Source organism: Leguminivora glycinivorella, chromosome 20, assembly GCF_023078275.1.
Source record: "Leguminivora glycinivorella isolate SPB_JAAS2020 chromosome 20, LegGlyc_1.1, whole genome shotgun sequence".
Taxonomy (NCBI): Eukaryota; Metazoa; Arthropoda; class Insecta; order Lepidoptera; family Tortricidae; genus Leguminivora; species Leguminivora glycinivorella.
In genome coordinates this window covers 1,582,023-1,605,561 of record NC_062990.1, presented here as the reverse complement: position 1 = coordinate 1,605,561, position 23,539 = coordinate 1,582,023, and the positions used below count along the sequence as shown (strand labels likewise).

The following is a 23,539-nucleotide window of genomic DNA, read 5'->3' as shown; positions in this document are numbered from 1 at the left end:
AAAGAATGCCTCCTAGCATTAAGTCCGCCATTTGTACTTTTTTGGATTGTGCAATGAAGCTTAAAAAATAAATAAATAATAAATATACGACACCTTACAAGTTAACCGTATCTTACAATAAAGCCTAAATGAGTAAATAAATAATATTTGGCTCGAAAAACCACCCCGTGTGGCTCGCACCCGGCCGGTATATAAGGGTGGTAAGCATGAAAAGCACGTATTCTCGTCCTAACTAGGAGACAAGTCGCATCTAGTGTGGACAAGTGTTTACTGGAATACCTGAACGAGGTACGTATTGTGTTGAAAGTACCTTCAATTAAATGGTGTTCATGTACGTTGACAAAAAATATTCAAAATTAATTTTGAACTTTTGTATTTGTGAAAAAAATCAGTTAGTATTTTACCAGGTATGTTTTGTGTTTTTAGAAAATAGATAATGGTGTTGTAGTTTGACCGAAAAAATCATTCCAAAAATTATTTTTTATATTTTTTTGATTTCTGAAACTAATAAGCTGAAACTATTATACCTGAATGAGATACATATATAGACATATAAAGGTTGACCAAATGATTTGATCAAAAAATATTTTTTTTTGTTGAAAAAACAAAGCATTTAATATTTGTGTATTGAATGAGTTGATGCACCTGATGAAAGGACCTCTTTCTGACTCCTTTTACCCCTTTTTTGGTGAAAGCACTTATTTTGACATCTTGACGATTAGTACAATTTATCAACTATTACTCTCAAATGTTTTCTAGTGACAAAAATAAACATTTATTTAGTTTTACAAGAAATACATCTTTATGTAGCACTTTAAAATAAAAACCATTTTGTTCAGTCTAATACTAAAATATTTGATCACTGAAAATACCTATTAAAATAACAAAAATAATAATTACGGCTCAAACAATAAAACTTACAGATATTTAATATTTTTCCTAATATTTTTCCTAGTTTTTTCTAAACCTAATATCAATTACAATCTTTACAGATAATAAAACTTACAGATATTTAATATTTTTCCTAGTTTTTTCTAATCCTAATATCAATTACAATCTTTACAGATAATAAAACTTACAGATATTTAATATTTTTCCTAATATTTTTTCTAATATTTTTCCTAATATTTTTCCTAGTTTTTTCTAATCCTAATATCAATTACAATCTTTACAGATAATAAAACTTACAGATATTTAATATTTTTCCTAGTTTTTCTAATCCTAATATCAATTACAATCTTATATCATCATAATATGAATAGTATTTCTTAAGAATGTAACATAGTATTATGTAATCCATATCATCACTTCCTGATCTGACGCACTACCTCTATATACATACTACATAGTGTTATTATAATTTAACTCACGCATTCAACCACTGAATTAAATTGAGATTCAATTGTGTCATACTAGTAATGCTCTACAATTTTTACCTACTACAGATATAATAACCTAACCTAACCACAAAATTAAAATTTTGAAAAACCCCCGACCGCGACATACTAGACCGATTTTCATGAAACATGGCTAAGAACACTCCCGACTAACTCAGCTTTCAGACAAAAAAAATCTAAATCGGTTCATCCGTTCGGGAGCTACGATGCCACAGATACAGACAGACAGACAGACACGTCAAACTTATAACACCCCGTCGTTTTTGCGTCGGGGGTTAAAAAGGATTTTCTACTATATATATATATATATATATATATATATATATATATATATATATATATATATATATATATATATATATTTTTAATTTATTGAAAACAAATATTACAGTTATACACTTTCTAATCTTTTCGCGAAACTTACGTTTAACGGCGCGGCGATAGCAATCCTTTCAGAATCGGTATACAATTTTTCTAATCATCTCTCAGCTCATGGGAGCCTGGGGTCCACTTTGATAGCTAATCCCAAAATTTGGCGTAGGCACTAGCTGACCTTCCACCCAAAGGGTAACTAGGCCTTATTGGAATTAGTCCGGTTTCCTCACGATGTTTTCCTTCACCGACAAGCTTAGCGACTGGCAAATATCAAATGACATTTCGCACATAATTATGTGCACATACATACATACATACTATTTCTAATGCCCTTTTTAGGGTTCCGTAGCCAAAATGGCAAAAACGGAACCCTTATAGTTTCGTCATGTCCGTCTGTCCGTCTGTCCGTCTGTCCGTCTGTCCGTCTGTCACAGCCGATTTACTCGGAAACTATAAGTACTACAGTGATGAAATTTGATGGGAATATGTGTTGTATGAACCGCTACAAAATTATGACACTAAATAGTAAAAAAAAAGAATTGGGGGTGGGGCCCCCATACATGTAACTGAGGGATGAAAATTTTTTTTTCGATGTACATACCCGTGTGGGGTATCAATGGAAAGGTCTTTTAAAATGATATAAAGTTTTCTAAAAAACATTTTTCTTAAAGTGAACGGTTTTTGAGATATCAGCTCTCAAAGTCGTAAAAAGTATGTCCCCCCCCCTCTATTTTTATAACTACGGGGTATAAAATTCTAAAAAAAATAGAGGTGATGCATGCTAATTAACTCTTTCAACGATTTTTGGTTTGATCAAAGTATCTCTTATAGTTTTTGAGATAGGTTGATTTAACTGTAATTTTTACACGACTGCCCCAAAAAAAGAGTGTATTGTTTTCAGCGTTCATGTTTGTATGTAAGTATGTATGTATGTGAGTTTCTTTGTTCCACCATAACTTCTAAATGCCTTAACCGATTTAAATGAATGATGTATCATTAGAATCCTTACGTCACCCCAATGAACATAGGATATGTGACGTCACTTAAAATTCAATATGGCGGGCGTATTACGTCATAATGCGCAAACTTTAGAAAAAAAATTTCGCAAACCTATCGAGTGGGGTATCAAAATGAAGAGCTTTCAAAGGCGATTAATAATATATCCACATTATAGACGTTTATGTCTTGTTTTGAGAGATTAAGAGTTTTCAAAATATGTAACTTAAACAAATCTAATAAAAACAAATAGTATTGAATGAGACATTAAAATGAAGACTTTAAATAGAGGATAATAGAAAATATAGATATCCGGAATAACAATAGGTGTTATTCGGGGACCTAATAGTTAGTAATCAGTAATCAGTAATTTATTGCAAATTTATAGGTACATAAAGTTATTACAGTATTTATTTTGTGAACATCTATGAACCCTGTAAGGGCACTGCAAATTTGTATCCTTATTGCTAGCTTACTATCTAGTAGACTATGAATCGCGCGAATAGGGTTGAAAACGTTAAAACTTAATCTAGGTACATATCTACGTCTGTTAATTAGGCAATACGATCACAAAGATACAAAAAAAAGAAATCTGCGTCGACTTACAGATCAAAGCAGGTGCCCGACTGATTTTCCGAGAAAAAATTTTCGGCACGCCAACAGCGGTTCGCTGACGGCTTCTTTGGCCGAATAACAATTAGAAGAATCTCATTACGCATATCTGTAGTTGTAGATCATTTGGCATAATAAGGTATTGGTATTTCGTTTTCTGGGAGTCGCGTATAATTTGTTGTATGGATTCAAGAAGCTACTACCTTTAACTTTTCTAAAAAGTTTCTAAATATCTGAGAGTTCTATACCTATTCAAAGCTATTTATTCCGAGCCTGAGATAGCATATTGACCAATTTCATGCGGCCGAAGGCCGGAAGGCGCCCTCATACATAGAGTCGTGCGAAGCCCGACGCGCGCGGTCCAAGACCGGGCGCCGACGGCGCCCTCATACTTAGAATCAGACGACGCCCGACGCACGCGGTCCACGGCCGGGCGCCGAAAGCGCCCTCATACTTAGAATCAGGCAACGCCCGACGCACTCGGTTGAAGGCTGGGCGCCCAAGGCTCATACATAGAGTCGGACGAAGCCCGACGCACTCGGTTGAAGGCCGGGCGCCCAAGGCTCATACATAGAGTCGGACGAAGCCCGACGCACTCGGTGGAAGGCCGGGCGCCCAAGGCCCCCTCATACATAGAGTCGGGCGAAGCCCGACGCACTCAGGTGAAGGCCGGGCGCCCAAGGCTCATACATAGAGTCGGACGAAGCCCGACGCACTCGGTGGAAGGCCGGGCGCCCAAGGCCCCCTCATACATAGAGTCGGGCGAAGCCCGACGCACTCAGGTGAAGGCTGGGCGCCCAAGGCTCATACATAGAGTCGGACGAAGCCCGACGCACTCGGTTGAAGGCCGGGCGCCCAAGGCGCCCTCATACATAGAGTCGGGCGAAGCCCGACGCACTCGATTGAAGGCCGGGCGCCCAAGGCGCCCTCATACATAGAGTCGCACGAAGCCCGACGCACTCGGTTGAAGGCCGGGCGCCCAAGGCGCCCTCATACATAGTCAGGCGAAGCCCGACGCACTTGGTTGAAGGCCGGGCGCCCAAGGCTCATACATAGAGTCGCACGAAGCCCGACGCATTCGGTTGAAGGCCGGGCGCCCAAGGCGCCTTCATACATAGAGTCGGGCGAAGCCCGACGCACGGTTGAAGGCCGGGCGCCCAAGGCGCCCTCATACATAGAGTCGGGCGAAGCCTGACGCACTCGGTTGAAGGCCGGGCGCCCAAGGCTCATACATAGAGTCGGACGAAGCCCGACGCACGTGGTTGATCGAGTGAGGCCATGTACGCGGTCCAACGCCGGGCCAGGGCTGCGTCACTACTATTCTGCTGAGTTTTACGTGGTAACTCATTAGTATTAGTTAAATAAAGCGCAAGTATTTGTAGTTTTGCGGGCAAGTGAAGGATCTGTTTGTGTGGGGATGCAGAGAAAGAGTGTTGTTGTTACGGTGTGCCATTCTCTCTGTCTTCCGTACTCGAGTTATGGCTATGCAACAGGTATGTTATCAGTGCTTAAAGCACAGAACAAAAGTACAAGTGTCTAAAAGCGAATGCCGTTAAATAAAGTTACCTACACGTTTCTTGCTAAAATATCAAGAGCCAACACCATGACCTAAATAAAATAATTATGGTTCGTTTATGTAGTCACTAAAATGTAAGAAATAAAATAAATAATTAAAAAATTAAAAAACACGACTGCGGTTTTAAAGCGAACTGAAAAGATGAAAATAATCTTTAGATATGCTGGTCAGTCAACTTGATTAATATAAATTAGAATAATGAGTGTTTAGTCAGGTTCATAAATAGCTAAAGCAAAAGTTAATGCTCATGGAGGATATCGTGACCGTACCTGGATATTTTATTTCAATTGCAGTCGGGGGACCTTCTTGTCAGGTTTTTGTCCATTGTCCCCCGACTGCAATGGAATTAAAATATCCAGGTACGGTCACGATATCCTCCATGAGCATTAACTTTTGCTTTAGCTATTTATGAACCTGACTAAACACTCATTATTCTAATTTATATTAATCAAGTTGACTGACCAGCATATCTAAAGATTATTTTCATCTTTTCAGTTCGCTTTAAAACCGCAGTCGTGTTTTTTAATTTTTTAATTATGGTTAAGTTATTGGTTTATTATATTTGCTGCTACGGAACCCTTTGTGCGCGAGCCCGACTCGCACTTGGCCGGTTTTTAAAATAAGTTAGGTATTATTCAAAAAAACGCTTTGCTTCTTCTTTTCTTATACACAATGAAATGAAATATTTATTTTCCAAGTAGGCATATTAAATTACAATGCGCTTATGAACGTCAAATAAAGCTATGCACACTGCCAATGAGTGGAATTCCTTGCTGTCGTCTATATTTCCCGGCTCATATAACCCAGCAACATACAAATTCAAGGGTGAACTGTCAGGTCTGTCATCTTCTGGGCGAGATCCATCGTAGGCCACATCTTTGCCTCGTCTCTGTGGCCATAACATACGTAAGCATTTATGTATAATAAAAAAGTGAAATTACATTAAGACGCTACGGCAGCGAAAATGCTAAAATGGAAAGGAGTCCCCCTTTCAATTTGGGAATTTTAGTTAAATATACTAGTGTTATTAAATAGATATATCAAAAAAAATGTCCATTAAGAACAATTCAGTTAAAGGATATTGGGAAAAAATCTTTCAAATCGAGGTTCCGCTCTCGACTGTTTCCTCCTTCAAAACTTATTGAAACGGAACGAAATTTGAGAATCTGAATAACAATGAAATAATCTGTGTCGGAGCGTTTCGATTTTTCGGCTAATTGTTACCGATCTTGAGTATCACACCTTTTTTTGAGCCATATTGAAAAAGGCCGTTTTTAGAAACTTTTGATTGGCTCTAGCGTCTTTTAAATTAAAAATAGCAAAAAAAAAATCAAAACAGTCCGACACAGATAAAAATAATAATAGTGTTGAAAAAATCACTACTCTATCTTCTCAAACCAGGAAGGAAATAGTCGAGAGCGTTTGTATGGAGAATTGACCTGTATCGTATCGTCTTAAGGTACAGCGGGACAAATCTCGACTGGGGGGCAAATGTAACTGGCCCGTTTTTTCCATGTTTTACAATAGAGTGTCCTCCGGTTATATATGGTAGGCGTGATCAGCGGATACATGTAGAACTCAACATCATAGTGTAATAATTGAAAAAATCCGCGAGTCGAGATTTGCCCCGCTGTACCTTACTTGTACTGTTAGTAATTTTGTATGACATAAACACGACGCGCCGCATACGAAAGTCACTGCGTTTCGTTTCCGTACGTTTTTTAAGCAGAGGTGTGGTCGCACCTTTAATCATCTGTCATAGATGCAAAGGCTTATTATATGCTCAACCTTTAATTAATTTTCTTGTCATTATGAAGCTTCTCGTCAAACTAGCAGACGATTATATAGAGCTAATATTTGACGTGTCTTACAGATTGAATCGAGCCCACCTTTATTTATGATTATTATTGCTTATGCTCTCTAAACTTTTTATTCATACCCTGTCTCAAAATAACAGCGCCCTCTTGAGAATAGTCATATATTTGGTCAGGTGCAATACAATACAATACAATCGGTGTTCCCAGAGAAATACGACCTCGGTCTCTTTAAACGTAGAGTGAATAGGCTATTACTGAATCGGTGAGCTCCATCTTAGACTCTGTCTTCACTTCTCACTGGTGTGACTAGGGTCAATCGCCGATCAGTCCATAAAAAAAAAAAAAAAAACAATCCTTTATTGATAAAATAAAATTTTACACGTCAGGTACATTGGCATGCTTACTGCTAGACCGAAGGTGCCGTAACCGAATGTTATTTCTGCGACGCGAAACGAAAACAAAACGCCGCGAAAGGTAGTCTAGCTCTGCTGCCGCGCCAATACGCAAGAGCGATAGAGATAGATATCTACGAGCGTTTCGTCTCGTGAGCGTTTGTGCCATTTGGCTTACGTACCCAAGCTTTACTTAGAAGTAAATTTATGGAAGGAAGTAATTTATTTAATTACAATTTATCTAATGGCCCATGAACAACTTTATTGTCTTGGTAATAAAATAACTACCAAAATAACTGGAGGGCGCGATTTTTAAAATATCGAGCGCTCGGTTTTATTTTATTTTATTTTCTTTATTGGAGAAACAAACAGGAATAAATGCACATTTTGACGACCGGTCTGGCGCAGTCGGTAGTGACCCTGCCTGCTACGCCGCGGTCCCGGGTTCGAATCCCGGTAAGGGCATTTATTTGTGTGATGAGCACAGATATTTGTTCCTGAGTCATGGATGTTTTCTATGTATATAAGTATTTATATATTATATATATCGTTGTCTGAGTACCCACAACACAAGCCTTCTTGAGCTTACCGTGGGCCTCAGTCAATCTGTGTAAGAATGTCCTATAATATTTATTTATTATTATTTATTTATTTACATAAAACATAACACAACACTGTTTGAGTTGCAGGCCTCCATAGGTTACGGTGACCGCTTTACATCAGGCGGGCCGTATACTTGTTTGCCACCGACGTAGTATAAAAAAAAAAAAAAAAAACATTCGAGTGGGTATAGGTAAACATACATATACCCCCTTCAAAGTTCTCACTAAAACATATGGATTATAAAATACTTAACACTACACTAACATTAACAGTATTCTAAACTAAAATTAAATTTAAATCAGGCTAAGTTGACAAAGTTTATATTGGTAGGGTACTTGCCTGAACTTAAAATAAAATACTTTTCTTCATGCACGAAACAAAGAACCAGAGAATTATAAGAGAAGAAAAAAAATACCTGAGCAGTAGTTAAATTTTAAGGTCAATATCTATTTAGATATATATAAAGTTAATTAAGTTGACCGTGACTTCATTACATGATATGGGGGTTAGAACACATCCATGACTCAGGAACGAATGTCTGTACTCATAATACAAATATCCGCCCTTACCGGGATTCGAACCCAGGACCGCGGCAGGGTAACTATCCACTAAACCAGACAGTAGTTGATGATATGCTCTAAAATCCGAAGGCCAGTCTGCCTAGCCGAAATGACAATCGTTCGGCGATCGAAACGCAGTCTCGCTCTGTCGCGCTAATACGGAAGTGATAGAGATAGCTAAGAGACAACTGTATTATCGTAAGCGTTTGTACATTTAGCTACGTACTAAGAAACTCAACCCCAACCCAATTCATTTAAGAAATGCATGGACGATAATATATTTATTTAAGCGTATGACGTATACTTGCAGACAATTAATATTATAAGTGGGTGAATTTCTCAGCGTGATTTTTTTGTGGCGGAGCTGATAATCATTGTGTGGGCTAATTGTTTCCGGGTTTTATTTTTTTTATGAAAACCAATCCTAAAATACTACCTTGCAAAAAATATTATTTATGTAATTTATGCAAATTTATGCAATTTATGCAAATTTATGCAATTTTGGTGGAAAAAGTATTACGACCCACCAAAATTAGATATTTTTGTGTGGGGCGGACCAATCCAGCAAGGTATGACACTTGTGTCATGTCTAAATGCAGGAACGAACCTGAATGGTCATGTTACGACACGTTTGTCCGTCTTGCTGCCGTCTCGTTTTAACCATAAAAATGATTTCAATACTTACCACCAAAATTGGTTCTTTCCCCCGGACAACTTTTGGTGCTCAGTTCTAAGTGTCAAATTGTATAATAATATTGACTTATGTCATCTTAAAATATACTTAATGTAATAAAAAATGAAGTTATGGCAAGTCTTCTTTATAGCTGCGGATTTACTGGATTTTACCATAGCAATAATCCGCTAAAAACAGGCTCTGGACGCTACACCAAAATTAGAATTTCGATGGAAAATTATTTTTAAATAAATATACATAACACTTGTAACAATTTGCAATGTTGCCGAAGGTAGTATTTTAGGATTGGTTTTCATAAAAAAAATAAAACCCGGAAACAATTAGCCCACACAATGATTATCAGCTCCGCCACAAAAAAATCACGCTGAGAAATTCACCCACTTATAATATTAATTGTCTGCAAGTATACGTCATACGCTTAAATAAATATATTATCGTCCATGCATTTCTTAAATGAATTGGGTTGGGGTTGAGTTTCTTAGTACGTAGCTAAATGTACAAACGCTTACGATAATACAGTTGTCTCTTAGCTATCTCTATCACTTCCGTATTAGCGCGACAGAGCGAGACTGCGTTTCGATCGCCGAACGATTGTCATTTCGGCTAGGCAGACTGGCCTTCGGATTTTAGAGCATATCAACTACGGTCTGGTTTAGTGGATAGTTACCCTGCCGCGGTCCTGGGTTCGAATCCCGGTAAGGGCGAATATTTGTATGATGAGTACAGACATTCGTTCCTGAGTTATGGGTGTGTTCTAACCCCCATATTCATAAACGTTCCCTAAAGCTATTTTGCCGACAAAGTTCGTTTGTCCCTTTCTATCACACCAATACGTCAGAAAGGGACAAACGAACTTTATCGGCTCGATAACTTTAGTGAACGTTTATGATTAAGGTGGTAAGACTTCCATTTTTCAGAATACAGAATACAGAATACAGAATCATTTATTTGTCCAACATAGGTGTAGATACATAAGTTGTTACATTACATTTCAGTTCAGTTTCATTATGTGGCGCCTTACGGCATACAAATTTGAGACCATGCATGTCAAAGTATAAATTAATAATTACCTACATAATTATATTCTAAATATTCACGTCTTTATCATCTAAGAATTCTTATTTGTATGTTATATTGGTTCCCTAACATTACGTGGAACTGAGTCAATATGTGTAAGGTCTTATAATATTTATTTTAATTATTGAGGATACTAAGGAAAATAGGTGGAAATGACCGCTTACCATCAGGCGGGCCGTATGCTTATTTGTCACGGCCGTGGTAAAAAAAATAAAACCAATATTAGGCTTTTTGCAAAATCAAGTTTAATGCCCTACACTCGTGTATTTCCTAGTTTTTTCTGCTGAATGAGAAAAAAAGTGTAAAATCTACTATCGCGAAATGTATGTCAAATCAAATCACACTCAATGAGTTCATGTATCGTTCGTATAACGTAGTAAGAAATGTGAATTATCAGCGGATCAGCTATCAAAGTACCGACAAGTAAGAAATGACAAAGACAAATAAACTATATAGATCGTCAAAGGCTACTGTTTTTTTATACTACGTCGGTGGCAAACAAGCATACGGTCCGCCTGATAGAAAGCGGTCACCGTCACTTATCACCGCAACTCAAGAAGTGTCACGTGCGCATTTCTAAACCATTAGAAGCTTGTACACTCCTTTTTGCTGTGTTCAGTATACAGCAAAAAAGAGTGTACAAGTTCCAAGGAGGGTTTGGGTTGCCGACGACTCAAAGGACAGTAGACGAAACAAATTTAGTTATGTAGGTCCTTCCATTCCGTCACCAGCACACCGCACCCTCGTTGAGCTCTGGCAGCCTTACGATAAGTACTTTTAAATGATCAACAATGTACAATATTCATTTTATTCTAAATATCACAGTATTGGTGCAATAAACAACATCATTTTAAAACTACATTGAATTAATAAAATTATATCAATCTAAACTGTATAAAAAATACTCTGTCTAAAAACTTCTAGACTAAATTCTAAATGTCAAAAATAATATTATATTAAAATACATTGAATTATCCATATCATCATTAATTGTTTTCAGCTCATTAATTGTATTCAGTTTCACACTTCGCCTTATGACACACTTATGCGTATTGACCTGTGAGTTGTCTGTCTTTGTCTTTAACTCGTCTGTGACCAAACTATATTTGTAATTCTAAAGAAAACCTTAAATGGAGTCTAACATAAATATACAATTATATAAAAAGTTTTTTTTTATAAGTACTACGTCGGTGGAAAACAAGCATACGGTCCGCCTGATGGAAAGCCGTCACCGTAACCTATGGACGCCTGCAACTCAAAAAGAGTGCCACATACGCGTTGCCACCCCATTAGAAACTTGTACACTCCCTTTTGCTGCGTTAAGTATAAGTACTCGGTGAAAAGGAGTGTATAAGTTCAAAGGAGGGTTCGAGTTGCCGACGACTCAAAGGACAATAGACGGAACAAATTAGTTCTAATTAATAATAGTAGTTGTAGTAATTTTTATTAATATGAATATAATGATTGATTATGTTCGACAGTGATATTATGAGCTTGCATTTTCATACAAAACGGAATCGTGACCTATAGTTTCAGATTTCACTATCATTTACGATTTTAGTATTCGTTTTTGAAACGTCGACAAAATATACATTAAGAATGAATTCTGAAGGTATTATTCGATGTTTTATTTCACAAGTTATAGGCTGGTCGAAGTGAGCGGTGAGGATTGAAAGTGATGAAAGTGAAAAAATAGCTTTCGTGTGTTCTATTTGAAAAAATAGTGGCTGTAGGTAAGACCTATAAGTACATACGAGGAGTGTCTTTTCAAAAGGGCTTATTTCCACTTTGAACTTTTTTTGGGAAATCGAAAAAAACATAATTCCACGGTATTGATTTTGAAATTAATATTTAATTTGCAAAATTGTAATATTGTAAGTTGACGTTAATGCTATGATTACATCAAAAGTAACATGTGTACCTAAATAAATATTTAATTAGTAATTACCATATATGTTTTTGAGAATTAAGCACTTTTGATGCGAACTTTTGGGAATTAAGCCCTTTTGTTGTGGCCTCGTAGCGTAAACGTTATTATTTTAAAATAGTTTTATTTAATTTTTGGATTTTGTATTAAGTTAGTTGATATCAATGTTGTTGTACTACATACATTGGTTTATCCACATAAACAATCATTACACATTTTTCAAAATGATTGTGATCTAAACTTTGATGTTACTCTTTTTTTTAAAGATCATGCAGGGCGAGACTTTTCGAGCTTTAATCTCAAAACAACACGTAATTTTCTATACTAAAAAAAACTGCATTCATAGTTTAAAAAAAAGAAAAATGGAAATAAGCCCTTTTGAAAAGACACTCCTCATACATACTAAAAACGTCTCGTGCCTAATTTAGGTAAGCGCCATCATAGCACGGATAGCATCCTACCTTTCCCAATGAGGAGGCACACTCAAAGGTGGCTGATGGCACCCAATGGCACCTATGATTTTTTTTCTCTTTCACACATATAAATGACAGTGACATGTCTGTGCACTTGCACAGGCGCCGCCTGGCGGGAGAAAATGTCAGTGTGCCTCCTCATTACTGTAGGTAGTTAAAACGAAAGTCTCTAGGCCTCTACACACCGTACTACACATTGAGTAGCCCAAATTATATAAGTATTTCTTAATTTTGTAAAACATAATTATCGTATTGACAGCTGTGACATTTGTTTTTTTTTTTTCAACATTTTTATTATTAGTTCCAATATCCTAGGTCTATAAATCGTAGTGTGCAACACAAAACAACACAATTGTATTTATCTTTTAGGGGACCTTAGATAGTTTTATAAGTATATTTATTTATATTTTTAACATCTCAATATAACGTAACTCTCTCAACTTGTTCCAGATTAATTTTGTATACTCAACGCCATCTAGCGTCGGATAGAATGTTCAACTTAGTATCGCTACTCGTCGCCGCGGCGCTAGTGTCGCTGCAATGTGGGTTCGAGGCGAACGCACAGCTCGATAATAAACAGATGGACAATAATATTAAGGCTTTTGGTAAGTTTATTGAATTATACTTACATGTTACATTTTGCTGATTTAATGAGCATTTCTTTTTTTTTGCCACTTTTATGAAGTGTGATATTTTTGAAAAAAAATATGTTATTTCTACTCAGAATTAATAGCTTTTTCAATCCTAGTACATAGTTAAAAAAATTGTCCCATACGATTTTTTCTTATTTTCTTACCATTTTCCGTACATGTTGTATGGGGTAACAAAAGAGGAAAGTAACAAAAATGTATGGAAATTCTGGGACACTTTTTGTCTCCCAGTGAGATTGAAAGTAAAATTGACCTAAAATTCCCTAAAACAATCAAAATCTTTTTATTGGCAAAAAAAAGAAATGCTCTAATGATAAATTTAATCGTTAGGTCCTGGCCCCGTAGCCGAATGGCATTGCTCCGACGCCAAACGAAAGCGATACGCCGCTGGCTCTGTCGCGCCAATACGCAAGCGCGATAGAGATAGATATCTACTAGCGCTTCGTTTCGTGAGCGTTTCGTGAGCGATTGTGCCATTCGGCTAGCCACCTGTTTTCATAAAACTTTAGTTTAATTTGACATACATACTATTATTTTCTCTATTTATTGTATCAGTCACCATCATCCTCCTTGCGTTATCTCGGCATTTGCCACGGCTCATGGAAGCCTGGGGTCCGCTTTGACTAATCACAAGATTTGGCGTAGGCACTAGTTTTACGAAAGCGACTGCCATTTGACCTTCCAACCCAAAGAAAGGGTAATTAGGCCTTATTGGAATTAGTCCGGTTTCCTCACGATGTTTCCCTTCACCGAAAAGCGACTGGCAAATAGCAAATGACATTTCGCTCGTAAGTCCTGAAACTCATTGGTACGAGCCGGGGTTCGAACCCGCGACCTCCGGATCGAAATTGCACGCTCTTACCACTAGGCCACCAGCGCTTTTATTGTATCAGTAACTACAGTTATATTGTAATTATACAATTGTCTTTTAATAGATATCAAATAATAAGGAATTACACACGCTTAAAGTTGTTCTGCATTTTACGTCAATGATCAATGTGACAGTTACGAAGATATACCTATACTAAAGAATTTCGTTTTGATCTGAATTTTTCCAAAAAAATTTCCTGTATGAGTAAATAAATCAAAATTTATTCAGCTATTAATCATTATTCCGATTTTCTTACATCATTGTTGCATTTATAGTAAATCGATATCAAATCAACATTTTACAGATTTATTTATGAATGAGTTTTTTTGCAAGACAACATTTGGTCAAAATTTAATTTATTAAAAAAAAATAAGATAAAATTGCTATGATAGAATGTTCATAATTATGTGTACATGGAATGTTTTAAGGTGTTTTTATATTTTACTTTTTCATTCATACTATAAGAAAATCTTAGAATAGGTACATTTAAAAAAAAAGGAAACCCTAAGGGCGTAAAAAATTTTTGTTTCATTTGACAGCAAATAAATGTCTGTTTCGGAGTAGGTGAATCATAAATATCAAACATTAAATATGAATACATAAATAAATGCATACGCTCCAATATCAGGGCACTCCTTAGTCAAACTGCATGACAATACAAAACTAAATATAGCAAAAATTTAGCACATATCGTTCTGCTCTGGACCGCTTTATTTAACTTGCAAAAACACGAGACAAGAAATCTACTTTTAAATTCAAATAGAGGCATGCCCTGTCCGTTCCTTCTTTATACTGTGGTTATGAAATTCAGATGAAATGAATTTCAATTCTGTGATTCAGTAATGCGTGAATGACGAATTCGACCTGAAACTTAATTGAAAATTGAAATGAACTCTTGACTGTTGCAAAAAAGTTTTCGACATACATAAGGTACAGTTTTCATTTAGTGGTGCTAGTTTTTGATCGTTCGTTTGCGCTTTTACTAGAATTGGGTTTTGTAATAAAAGATTTTTTTATGAGCTAAGTAAGTGACCGGCCACACAGAGCGTCGCGTGTCTCGGGGCGCGCAACGGGCGTCCGCGCCACGCCGCTTCAGTGTAATTCAAAAACGCCTCCTCAGTACATTTTGTATAGGAAAGACGTAAGACGCACCCCAGGTGGCGTGGCGGCGGCGGGGCGCGCGCCGCGCCGCTTGGCGGCGCGCCTTACGTCCTTCCTATACAAAATGTACTGAGGAGGCGTTTTTTGAATTACACTGAAGCGGCGTGGCGCGGACGCCCGTTGCGCGCCCCGAGACACGCGACGGTCTGATGTGGCCGGTGCCTAATAGAATGTGTTAATACTTAATTATAATTGAAACATAAGTTAATTGCGTATAATTATGTTTTTAAAAATTAACCTCCGACGTTTCAAACGACAATTACCCGTGGTCCGCTTCGAAACTTAGTTGTAATTAAACTTTTTCTACGTTTTTTTCTTCTCAAGTCATGGTTATAGCAGCTTAGAACAAAGAATTTGTTAGCCTATGTAATAAATATTATCGTTTCGCAGATATTTTTCGTAGAAAATCCGTTAAATTCTTAGATTAAGTTATGATGTTCTTCATAAAGGCCTCATATTGTAGGTATTTTCAAAAATGTCTACTTTTGATTTCAGTGGCTCCCATAACAAAGAGGCGTTCTCGAAACTTCGTATCCATACAACAGGCTCCTCCCGAGACTGCTCATCTTGCCGGAGCGCCGATAGAATTGCGATGTGAAGTCATGGGTGTCCCCTCGCCTACTGTGCAGTGGTTGAAGAATGGAGAACCTATTGCTGACGTGAGTAGAACAGAACTCTGTAGCTTTGAGAGATCTTACGGTAGATGTCGCTACGGGTATATCCATAATTATGGTGGAAATATTGGCTGTTTTGGTTGGGATCTTCCATACAAGCACCCACCTTGACGGTGCTGTAATATATCTACGATGTATACGTATAAAATTGAGAAATAATCGTCAGAACTTGAGTCCTTAGGTCCTTACCGAGACCAAAAAAAAAACAATAAATCAAATAGTCGAGATAATGGCATAGGTAGTTAATTTAACATTTATTTCCAGTACATGGAAGAAACTAACGAGATACAAGCAGTGTACCCATCAAGCATGGCCTGGCTGATGTCAACACTGGTAGTGTCGGCGGCAGTCAGCGGCGACGTTTTTACGTGTGTGGCTACCACTGGGCTCGCTACTGAGACGGCCTCTTCCACTGTCTTTGTTGAACCAGGTATGGCTGTCTCTGTCACTCTGGCTAGTGTTGTTTCTGTCACTTGTGGTGCCGGCGGCAGTCAGCAGCGACGTCTTCACGTGTGTAGCCACCACTGAGGTCGCTACTGAGACGGCTTCTTCCACTGTCTTTGCTGAACCAGGGGCCCGTTTCTCGAAAGGTACAAGCCTTGTATTACAAGTGCGCGAACTGTCAAATCGTATGGGTTGTCATGGAAACGCACTTGTAATACAAGGCTTGTACCTTTCGAGAAACGGGCCCCAGGTGTGTTACATATCTCCATAAAGCTACACATGTGTTCCTTATAGAGGTACCTAGGAAGCACATGAAACTGCTCAAGTTTCTGTGTCACTCCTAAGAAGAAAGGGGTTGAAAGAAACAGACTTATAATATCCCACATCCATAAGTACCACATACCTAGTACAGTCAACCAATTGGAACCCTAGGCCACTCTACAACCATGTCAAAATGACAAGCAATAAGAGATTTCTTACAATCTGATTTATAACGTCACTGTGACATAGTTCTACAGTGGTTCCAATTGGTTGACTATACGTCGCGCGCGGGAGAAAAGAAATGGCGAAATCTGTGAAATCACAGAAAAACGATTAGAATGTTTATTTGTAAACCAGTCAAAATTTTGGACATTCCTCCTTTTGCTACCATATAGACCTTTATGGACGATACACTACATTTTGTTAGCACGATGGATAAATCAACATTTTTGGGTCTGTAGAGAAGAGTGCAATCGTTGACCGTAGCGTATCGTGGTTATCTATCTCCATCGCACAGAGCCAGTTGCATATGGTTGCCACGGAGAATCAACGATTGCTAACTTCGGTCTGTATTGTAGCCCAAGTATAGCGCCATCTAACATAATATTTTGTAAACCATTTTAAATACGTATTTTAAGAGTCATAAATCCATACACAATTCACAAGCGCTGGGGGCCGATTTTTTAATTTCGGCCATTCGATTTCGTTAAATTCATTTAATAATATCTCCACTACTAGCGATTTAAATTCTACTAACAGATTCGAAAACGAGTGGTCATTACCACTAGTTTTAAAATTACTAGCCGTCCTTTTTCAAAAATAGCATTACGTCGCTTTCCACAGACTTTTGAATGGCGAATTCGTGTTTTCGACATTAAAAAATCGATCCACTGGCACTAACATAACGAATGAGTGTTTGAGAATATATATGTGTGTGACAGATAAAACGGAAGCTCTGACAGTTACGACATACAATCAAAGTTTCGTTTATTTCATTCCTGCCAGAATGAGTTGTGAATCGGTTAAATTCTTCGTCTTCAGCCTTCGCCTTTATCTCTATGGCCCCGACGAAAGATCAGCGTTAGCCCTCCCAGGCTAACACCATGTTGAGTTGGGACCATTTCGTGGCAAATTTTACCTGTCTTTTGTTTCTCTTGACACGAATAAATTATTTTTATTTCTTTTCCAGGTGACGACGCAAACCTTCTCCTCCCCCTCTTCCCCTCAGCGCCAGTAATAACCTCCTACTACGTCCAACTCTTCCAAGACATCGGCAGTGACGTCGTATTGCCGTGCCGTGTTTACAGCCCTACTGAGCCTCAAGTCTACTGGCAAGATCAGCACCATAATCTCATTTATGACAACCCTAGGATGAGGGTAAGGGAACTTTCGATTCTTTTAGTATTATCATAGTGGCAACACTACGTTTAAGCCTGTCGGTGAGCGTTAAACGCTTAACGCGGTCAGTGAGCGTTAAAGGTTTAACTGTCAGTTGGAAGTTGCATTAGCAGTTTCACTTCAAAAAAATCACAGTAATTTATTTATTTATTTATTTAAACTTTATTGCACGACATAAAATTGTACAAATGGCGGTCTTAATGCCTTAAGGCATTCTCTACCAGTCAACCATTGGACCAAACAGAAACTTTAGTTAGTGCAGTATTGTCAATATAGAGATGTGACAAGAAACACAAATCAAATTACCTACGTATCCAATAAAAGAAAATGTATATATGAGTGTATAATACATAAATATGTAGCTTATAATATAAACTTACATAAAAACTATAAATACATAACTAAATATATATATATAATGTACCCAAGTGTTTATGAACGGACAAGAGGGGGCAAAATAGAAATACAAAAATCTGTCAAGGTGGTCAAAGACATGCACTAACCTTCTCCCCGGGAGTCAGGAACCGCAGGGAGGATTGGCCGGGGCCCACAATTCACCAAGGAAGCACAACCGCTCTTGCACATGTCTTATAACAGTCTGTCAGGTGTCAACAACTAGTTAGAGGGCCGCGCGAGCGGGGCGAGGCGCGAGGGGAGGAGAAACATATCTTTTAAATATATATGGTTAGGTAGGTAGAATTATAGGTAGAATTTTGAACACCAAGTATAAGCAATATGTATGCAGATTATTTATCCTAAAATTACAATAAAGAACAGTACAAATTCGAACTTATGCCTTAAACGGATCTTCCAATTAACTTATAGTGTACTAGCCCATTTAATATAATTCATGATTTTTATTTAATATATATTATTTCCTACAGGTGCTTCGCTCTGGAGACCTTTACATCAAAGACATCCGTTGGACCGACATGGGAGAATACACCTGCACCGCCAAGAACCTTTACGGAAAGACTACAGTCTCCAGCTTCCTCTATCCGGCTAGGCCTAAACATGTAAGTAATAAAAAAAAATGCGCTCGAGAAACTGTTGCCGACCCCTGGCATTTGTTTATTATTTGCCAGCGAGAAATGGTTGTCGACCCCTGGTATAAATTTTGGTTATATACTCTGTCAAACTAGTCTGTCAGTAAATAAGAACTAAGAAAACTATAGGTATCCTTTTCTCCAGCACCCTAAAGAAAAGGATGCATACAGTTTTCTTTGTTCTTATTTACTGACAGACTTGTTTGACAGAGTATAATTTGTACGCGAGAAATTATTATCTACCCCTGGCAGAAACGCCAGCGTTATAGCGGTGAGTAGCGGAACTGATTTGTAAAGTTTGCTATGCAATAAGAAATGGTGTTAAGTAGAGATGGGCCGAATATGGACTTTGCCGAATACGAATATTCGGCCGAACATTCGGTTCAGCTCTTCCCGAACCGAACATTCGGCCGAATATTTAGAAAGCGGATGTTAAGAAAAAACTATTAAATGATTGATAATGGTTACATATGTTACTAGAACTGCATAATTATGTTATTACGATTTAGTGAATTAAACTAAAACTTAGTTAAAACAACTCTAAAGTCTTCTCAACTCTTAAACTACGGTTTTTCCAACTTTTTATTTGTATTTTGACGTATAGGCAATTATCTCTTTCTAGTAGTTCCTTAGAAAGCTACTAAAATAGGAGCTTATTATCCAAAGGAATACGTAAGATCTTCATTATTTTTTTACTTTGTTTATTCGGTAAATATTCGGCAAAGCAACCGAATTATTCGGCCGAATACGAACATTGAAAAACTTGCCGAATATGCCGAATACCGAATATTCGGCCCATCTCTAGTGTTAAGACTGTTGACTGTATAATTTTATTACAATAATAAATACTATAGGTACTAAAGGCTGCAATATTACTTATTTCTCATTTTTCATCAAAAGCTGCAAGCAAAATACGATGTACTTACCCACTTCATAATAGTTTGCAGATATAACAAAACACTATCATGTCGTTACAAAATTCCATTCATCTTAACTTTTTCTGCAAGCGATTTTAATCAGAATCTTATTGCATACCTATAGATGCCAGCGCTAAGGTGGTTACTAGCGCAACTAACTGGAAAAGTTCCGCTATTCGACGCTAGATGGCATTAGCAGTATCATTTATGCAGCAGTACAGACAGACCTTTTCATTTTGAGAAATGTTATTGAGTGAATGAATATACTTTAAAGTTCATATCAACGTGATGTGTTTGACAGCAGATGGTGTTTTTAGGGTTCCGTACCTCAAAAGGAAAAAACGGAACCCTTATAGGATCACTTTGTTGTCCGTCTGTCCGTCCGTCCGTCTGTCAAGACCCTTTTTCTCAGGAACGCGTGGAGGTATGAAGCTGAAATTTATATCAATTACTCAGGTCTACTGTCCCTTGAAGCTGTGAAAAAATCAAACTTCTACGCCAACGCAATCAAAAGATACAGCCGTTTATGCCGCAAATTTTCGACACTTGCAAGGGAATCAAAACCTACAGGGTGCTTCCCGTGAACTCAGAATCTTGAAATTTGGTACGAAGCAACGTCTTATAGCATAGATAAAGGAAAAATTACGAAAACCATAAATTTTTAGTTACATCACATAATATATTTTTTTTTAATAATTGTAAACCTTGCAGGTTTGTACGGAACCCTCGGTGCGCGAGTCCGACTCGCACTTGGCCGGTTTTTTTTAACGCACTAGTTCGATAAGGGGTTCATTTTTTGTCAGGTCGAAACTTCGGAGGGCCATCTGTACTGAAAAACGTCGTACGATACACGTGCGAAAAGGAAATTCGTAATTCGTGTCGATTCAAAACACTCCCTTCGGCCGTGTCTTAATTTATCGCCACTCGTTTCGAAATTCCTCTTTTCCGCACTTGTATCGGAATGTACCTACTATTAGTAGTAGTAGTAGTAGTAGTAAACACTTTATTGTACAGAACAAATTACATGTACAGAGAATAATTATAACGGTTATGTACAAAGGCGAGCTTATCCCTATTAGTACATTTTGTAAATATTTTTTTTCCTTTTTTTTTCAGTAAACCATCAAAATCCGCCGACCAAGACTCCCGCCGATGCTTATTGATGTTCCTATTTATAGTTAAAAGTATTAACGTAAAATTAACTTATTATTAGACTAAGTTATGCTTAAAATCATTGTACTTGCCTTGTTTTTAAACTTACGGCATTTTTAATTTATTGCAAGCTGTGAAAAAGCTCTTTTAAATGCATATTATACTATAAGGTCCCTATCTTGGGACATGTTTCCAGTAATGGGCATTCGCTGTACCAGTCTTTGACAGTATGTGTAAGCTTTGATTTTAGATTAAGTAGCTAATTATATCGTGTCTGAATTTAAGCACAAAATGTGCTAAAAGCATAATCGATGGTAAATAAGTTTTTATTTTATTTAATGTAAATACTCTCATTTGAGAAGTTTTTTTGTGAAATGAGGTCTGTAGTTTTCAGTAAATTATGATTATTCTTTTTTTCGGCACATGTACTGTAATTTTATAAATGTAAGCATTTACTTGTTTATATATAATTAAGTTATCTTCAGAGATTTTATAGTGATAAATAGCCGCGATCTGACACATATCCATTCTAAACATAAAAACCGATTTTTTGACAGATTAACTTAGGGCAAACCATTAAAATAGGGTGTAATGGACAGAAAGATTTTAAAGTCGCCTGCAAAGTGGTATTACACGCCACCCTGTTTTTTTTTTCATTATTACAAAAACGACCAGTCCGTGGATTATGTAAGTAAAATTTAAAAAAAAACAGCCAATTTTTTTCGCGATCGGTTCCATAGTAAAATTGATTACATAACCCTTATTTATCAATATCGTAAATTATTGCAGGTTACTAAAAAGTCAGAAAATAATGGTGGAATTACTGACCCTACTCTCAACTTTTTACCATAAAAATGTTTGAGTGAAAAATGGCGATTATCAACTAAACAACTGTCTGAAGATCCTATTTTAATTTCAATACACGTCAAAAACAAGTTCTATGCATATCGTATTTATAACTTATTTTTGAAGTATGTTTAAATTAGAATCAGGCTGTATATCTAATTTCCAGTAATGGTCACCTTCCTCACGTTATTATGTATTAGATATAGACAGCTGTTTTTTTAATAACCGCAATTTAATTGAGTTAAGAATATTAGGCATGAGAAAAGTAAAGGCAAATATCTAGTACCTGCTCCATGTTGAAATAATAATAGTCTTCATACATCGACAAAAAATACTCTTAAATTTATGGGACTTTACTCTGAAAAAGTGTTTATAACATACAGTAAATTGTAATCTGAAATGTACCATAACTGTTTAAATATTTCTCTATTTAGGTATAGAACAAACAATGTGCCAAAATAAAGCCAAATTTAAATCCCTTAATTACCTAGACTGAAATAAATATGGAAGACAAAAAAACGACTAAAAAGAGTTGTGAAAAGATGGTATTTTTATCGTTTGTCCTAAGTTTGTCCTAGAACTTGTTATGTGCTTAACAAGACAATACATACCTTATACCATACGATAGTACTCTTTATTATATTGTGCTTATACCTACCGTGGAAAGTTACCTATAATTGACAATATCCATAACTGGTTACAACTGACCATAACCGGTTACAATTAAACTAGAACTGTAAAAGCATAATCATATTCATGTAAACGCCATTACTATAGGTTAATTTTATTATACAAGTTTTTATTTATATTATTTTGATACTTAATTTTAGTAGGTTAAGTAATTACGAAATATACTTAAGTATATGTTTGGGTGTTACTGTCCTGTGATTGGAAAACATAAATAAATGTTTTATTATTACCACACTCACTTTTATTTCATTTACCGAAACTTTTTTCACACAAACTTTATCATTACAAAATTTTTCGTTATTATAATCAAAACAATGCCTTTCTATTAATACACCCAGAGGATGTGAGGAATCTCGACAGCCATTCCCAACTCCAGCTAAACCGAGATTGCGAAGATGTGAATTATTTGTTTTGTTTTTAGGGTTCCGTAGTCAACTAGGAACCCTTATAGTTTCGCCATGTCTGTCTGTCCGTCCGAGCATAATCTCAGTAACCGTTAGCACTAGAAAGCTGAAATTTGGTAACAATATGTATATTAATTACGCCAACAAAGTGCAAAAATAAAAAATGGAAAAAAATGTTTTAATAGGGTACCCCCCCTACATGTAAAGTGGGGGCTGATATTTTTTTTCATTCCAACCCCAACATGTGATATATTGTTGGATAGGTATTTAAAAATGAATAAGGATTTACTAAGATCGTTTTTTGATAATATTAATATTTTCGGAAATAATCGCTCCTAAAGGAAAAAAAGTGCGTCCCCCCCCCCTCTAACTTTTGAACCATATGTTTAAAAAATATGAAAATAAAAACCGGCCAAGAGCGTGTCGGGCCACGCTCAGTGTAGGGTTCCGCAGTTTTCCGTATTTTTCTCAAAAACTACTGAACCTATCAAGTTCAAAACAATTTTCCTAGAAAGGCTTTATAAAG

The 23,539-nt window shown here is 36.8% G+C and overlaps 1 protein-coding gene and 1 long non-coding RNA gene across 3 annotated transcripts; one reads left to right on the top strand and one right to left on the bottom strand.

Annotated features, from left to right (window-relative positions):
* Positions 1-232: 232 nt before the first annotated feature.
* Positions 233-22,118, top strand: LOC125237038 (neural/ectodermal development factor IMP-L2-like). 2 transcript variants are annotated; one of them, XM_048143971.1, is made up of 7 exons: positions 233-288; positions 12,950-13,104; positions 15,677-15,840; positions 16,120-16,285; positions 17,750-17,937; positions 18,843-18,974; positions 21,038-22,118. In XM_048143971.1, the coding sequence occupies exons 2-7, from the start codon at positions 12,990-12,992 to the stop codon at positions 21,038-21,040; spliced, it is 768 nt and encodes a 255-aa protein (XP_047999928.1). In that variant the 5' UTR covers positions 233-288; positions 12,950-12,989; the 3' UTR covers positions 21,041-22,118. The 2 variants fall into 2 exon arrangements, with proteins under 2 accessions (XP_047999928.1, XP_047999929.1); XM_048143972.1 differs by lacking the exon at positions 233-288 and adding an exon at positions 11,806-11,832.
* On the bottom strand, positions 21,733-22,835 carry LOC125237039. The gene is made up of 2 exons (XR_007178275.1): positions 22,578-22,835; positions 21,733-22,530 (listed from the first exon to the last, which is right to left on the bottom strand). It is a non-coding gene; the product is annotated as an uncharacterized LOC125237039 (long non-coding RNA).
* Positions 22,836-23,539: the final 704 nt, after the last annotated feature.